General features: G+C 39.8%; 1 protein-coding gene across 1 annotated transcript; it reads left to right on the top strand.

Annotated features, from left to right (window-relative positions):
* The first annotated feature begins 4,252 nt into the window (after positions 1-4,252).
* Positions 4,253-4,813, top strand: LOC124525672 (interferon beta). Its single transcript, XM_047098228.1, has one exon. It carries the CDS (start codon positions 4,253-4,255, stop codon positions 4,811-4,813), a length of 561 nt encoding a protein of 186 aa, XP_046954184.1.
* The last annotated feature ends 387 nt before the right edge of the window (positions 4,814-5,200 follow it).

Genomic DNA, 5,200 nt, shown 5'->3' with positions numbered 1-5,200 from the left:
ATATAGGGGCGCCTGAGTGGCTCAGTCAGCTAAGCGTCTGACTTCAGCTCAGGACATGAGCTCGTGGTCCGTGAGTTTGAGCCCCACATCAGGTGCTGTGTTGGCGGCTCAGAGCCTGGAGCTTGCTTTGGATTCTGTGTCTCTGTCTCTCTGCCCCTCCCCTGCCCTCACTCTGTCTCTCTCTCTATCTCTCTCAAAAATAAATACATGTTAAAAAATTATATATATACACACACATGTATTATCACTGAGAAAAGTCTTCCTTACTCCAATATTTTTTTTAAAAATACCCAAGTTTTCTAGATTTTGGTCATTTTACCTTATAATCTGTTTCATATAATGTTATATAGTCTATACCATATGGTACCATTTTTGATTTTCTGAAAATAATTCCCTTTGGCCAATATACTATTTTTTATCTACTGTTGCTAACATTTTCCCCCAGATTAAAGTTTTTCACCAGTGCCAGATTTCCCCTAAACTTCTTGTATCTTGAGACTCTATCTTATTCAACAAAATTGAGACTGTTTTCTTTTATTTCTAATTATTGCCTACGTATGTTACTTTATTTCTGAGTTTGTCTAATTCTGATTTATGGTGTTTTATCTCATTTCTTAATATTTTAAACTCCTTTGGTAACATGAGGTTAAAATTTTTATCTGTTTTGTGTGCATGCATATTCCTGGTATATTTTCATTATCTACAGAGATATTATTTACTCCTCATTCACTTTTTTCTATTAATCACCTTGTATGAATCTCAATCTTAATGCATTCTGTTGCGCCATTTTATAGGAGTTTACTTTTCCCAAACTTCTAGAAGAAATGGTTTGGTAGTTTCTCTAACTTCACAGAGCTCCCTCTTCTGTTGCTTTTGTGAAGTGTTCAAAAATGGCCGCTTGTTCTGAGTTGTGCGTTCCCAAGCTGGTCTGGTTTTCTCTTTCCTTGCCTCCGTTGTTTCTTTCCTGCTCAAATTTGATTCTACTTCTAGCAGCTTCTCCTCCATGTAGGGTCCTTTCCCAAAGGGGAGTTGTACCCGGTTGGTTTGAAAACAACTTGTAGACTATTCCAGCGCCTTTCGGAATTTACTGAGGCCTCTCACACTTACCGGCTATTGATTTGGTCAAAATCCCTGTTTCAACTGTTGTTCTCAAATCGGCCTGGATGGCTTTCCAGTAAACACCTCTTGGCTATTTTAAGGTTCTCAAGTCCATTGCTTTTCTGTGCTTTCTCCCACACAGACAGTGTTACCAGACAGGTTCCGTGGAATTTGGTGGTTTGTTCTTATTGGCTTGCATTCTGTGGTCCGTGTCAACAAGTTTTGTGTCAAATGGGATATTGATTTCTATCTAGTAGCAGTGCCTGGTTTTGCAGGGGGACTAGGGGAAATTCAGAGCTATACTGCCACCTTGGCCATCTTCCCCGGAATCTTGTCTCCATATTTTTGGATTGTCCGCTACATCTTCTCAACTCCCCATACTCCTATTTGAATGAATATCACTAGGATCTTTCCTATTCCCCCAACTTAGAAGGAAAGATAAATTGCTTCCTCTCCACCCCATTTAGAAGGGATTGCACCAACACTGTTCAAGCACAAGTAATTTTCTTAGGAACACCTCAGATATCACCATTAGATACTCCCTCCTGGGGAGAGCTGATTACATACAGCCAACTAAGAAGAAAGAATAGGACTAGGGGAATATTTGGGAGATATGTGGAGCATATTGTAAAGATCAGAAGACAAGAAATGTATTGATGATGGGAAACCTGGCGCTCACAGTTGCTGCTGGCTCATAAATCCACATTTACCCGGCTACTTCCAGCCTCTACCTCAATTTGTTACAATAGAAGTAACGTCCCGGTACATTAAGCATATATAGAAATCACCATAGTCAACAGAACTGATGCTGCTATCTGAAAAATGATGGAGGATTTCTTCAAGCATTCGAATCGGGTGCTGTCAGGAAATGAGAGAGTTCACATAAATGAATTCGTTCTCCACCACTAGCTCCATAGTCTAAAATTTACGTTAAGTCTCCTAACTGTTCTGCCTGTATCCATTCTGTGCTCCCTCCATTACTTATTGCTTACTGTAGGCAATTTTCCCCCCAAATCTAATCAAGTTATTCCACTTTGCCTAAAACCTTTCCATAGCTTCTATTGCTCTACACACACACACACACACACACACACACACACACACACAAACTTCTTAGCCAAATCCTGTGCTATCTGGCTCCCACCTGCCCTTTGACCTCATCTCAGGCCATTCTCTGGCCATTCTCTGACTTGAAGGTCACATTTGCCTTTGATCAAGTTCTTTACCCTTTGGCTTTTGGTCAAGTTCTTCCCACCACAGGGCCTTTGCACAATGTAGTTCCATCTGATCTTCCTTTTGATTTCAGCTTCATGGTCACTATCACAGGACAGTCTTCTCTGACCTCTCCTACTACATATGTCCCCATGTCATAGGAACTCCTGGTACTACAAGCCTTTCCTCTGCAACATTGTCATCATTGTATTTTACTTCTGTGTAATTCTTTGATTAATGTTCTTCTCCCCTAGTAAACTGTACAATCCATGAAAGTGAGGATTACAATCTGTAGCAGCTCAGATGAGTTCTTTGCACTCAGTGAGGTTTTGGTAAATTCAGGTTGAAAGATAAGGCAAGGTTTTCTGAAAACTTAAAAGTTATTAACTTTAAATGTAAAAATTATTACAAATTATTTTTGTATTAAAATCTTTGGAAATGTACATATGCCTTCCTGCTTATATAAGCAGGATATAAAAATATTAATTTAATTTTTAATGATTCTTTTATTAAAATCTGTTACTATATTCTAGCAAAAAGAAAATGGCCTTAAAAATATTGACATAGAGGGGCGCCTGGGTGGCGCAGTCGGTTAAGCGTCCGACTTCAGCCAGGTCACGATCTCGCGGTCCATGAGTTCGAGCCCCGCGTCGGGCTCTGGGCTGATGGCTCAGAGCCTGGAGCCTGTTTCCGATTCTGTGTCTCCCTCTCTCTCTGCCCCTCCCCCGTTCATGCTCTGTCTCTCTCTGTCCCAAAAATAAATAAACGTTGAAAAAAAAATTAAAAAAAAAATATTGACATAGAACCATGTGTTTCTACAGTAACATCCTCTGATTGCTTGATTTTTTTCCCTCCCATTTTCCTTCTAGACCTCTTTATAAATTGTTGTTTGTGTGAGAATGGAAAATCAGATGTTTAGATTTATTAGAAGAATATACAAAATAAGAATAAATTGGCCCTCGATAATGATTACAAAAGACCCTATAAGGGGAGCCACAAACTTTTATGCATGGCTTGTGTAACATTCATTTTGTCTGTTTAGAGATATTGCTTAATCCGTAGTTTTCAGTTATATTCTGGATATAAAACAATAAATAAGGTTAGGGGCACCTGGGTGGCTCAGTCAGTTGAGCGTCCAATTTTGGCTCAGATCATGATTCTCACGGTTTGTGAGTTCAAGCCCTGTGTCAGGCTCTGTGCTGACAGCTCAGAGCCTGGAGCCTGCTTGGGACTCTGTGTCTCCCTCTCTCTCTGCCCCTCCCCTGCTCACACTCTGTCTCTCAAAAATAAATAGACATTAAAAAAATAGTAAATAAGGTTAATAAAGCTACGTGGTGTCTTGCTGTATACGCTTAAGGCCCTACCAAAATATTCAGATCAACTTAGTTTTCACGCTATTCTATTTTACAGAGGCGAAAAAAAAAGGTAGGTGTCTTTTTTTAAATGATAAACATATATTTACTGTTTTGTGATAGTGTAATTGGGAGTTAAACTTAATTCTTAGGAAAAAGAAAACTCTCATACAAAGACCCCCCCTCCAAAAAAAACCCCATCTCATAAAACTAAAAAAGAAAAATAAAAAATCTTTGCCAAATGAAAGAACCCTGTAATGGTAGAGTTCTGAATGATTGAGCTTATTTTTTTCCCTTAGTAACTGAGAATTCATTGAAATTATACAAAACATTAGAAATCCTCACAGTTTGTGTATCTTATTCCTAATCTATGGAGTTTAAAGAAAAAGAGTTTTAGAGACTGCTATTAACTTAAATGACATAGGAAAACTGAAAGGGAGAACTGAAAGTGGGAAATTCCTATGAAATAGAAAGGGGACCATCCTGTATAAATAGGCCATACTCATGGAAGAAGGGCATTCACACTGCAAACTCTCGAAGTCTTTGCTTCAGCACCTAGACAGTAGCAGGCAAGACTTCCTATTTTCATCATGACCGGCAGGTGCATCCTCCAAATCGCTCTCTTGGTGTGTTTCTTCACCACCGCACATTCCGTGAGCTACAAGTTGCTTGGATTCCAACTAAGAAGCAGCAGTTTGGAGTGCCAGGAGCTCCTGGTGAACTTGAACAGAACCTCTAAATATTGCCTCAAGGACAGGATGAACTTCGAGGTCCCTGAGGAGATTAAAAAATCACAGCGGTTCCAGAAAGAGGAAGCCATATTGGTCATCAACGAGATGTTCCAGAAGATCTTTAATATTTTCAGTAGAAGCACCTCTAGCACGGGATGGAATGAGACCACTGTTGAGAACCTCCTTGCGACACTCCACTGGCAGAAGGAACACCTGGAAACGATCCTGGAGGAAATCATGGAGGAGGAAAACTTCACCTGGGACAATACGACCCTTCTGCACCTGAAGAAATACTACTTAAGGATCGTGCGGTACCTGAAGGCCAAGGAGTACAGCGTCTGTGCCTGGACAGTAGTCCACGCAGAAATCCTCAGGAACTTTTTCTTCCTTGAGAGACTTACAGATTATCTCCACAACTGAAGCTCTCCCAGCCTGTACCTCTGGGAACGGACGATGCTGGCAATGGTTTCAGGGATTCTTCAACTCACAGAGACTCTGTAAGTGACTGGCAGCTAATGTACTCCATGTGAAAGAACAAAGACTTTAAATTGTTTTATTAATATATGCATTAAGTTATTTTTCTATTTATTTAAATTTTTCCCGGAAAATAAATTTTTTTATGAACAAAAGTCAAAGGAGCAGTTTTCATTTCAACTTGATTTCATTACCACCGTATTCGAAATTACAGAGCACCTGTTAGAGGTTCTTTGTAAAATGCGCCCACAAAACAGCATAGGTTCTGGCCTCTGCCTTCGAGGAATGTGAAATCCAAGGAAGCCATGTGGAACATGTAAGAGTATAGATGCT

The sequence above is a fragment of the Lynx rufus genome, unplaced genomic scaffold (genome assembly GCF_022079265.1).
Source record: "Lynx rufus isolate CCGP_SWC_20201006 ecotype Redwood Valley unplaced genomic scaffold, mLynRuf1.p SCAF_10, whole genome shotgun sequence".
Lineage (NCBI taxonomy): Eukaryota > Metazoa > Chordata > Mammalia > Carnivora > Felidae > Lynx > Lynx rufus.
Note: the sequence above shows the minus strand (reverse complement) of the source record. Positions and strands in the feature narration are given on the sequence as shown.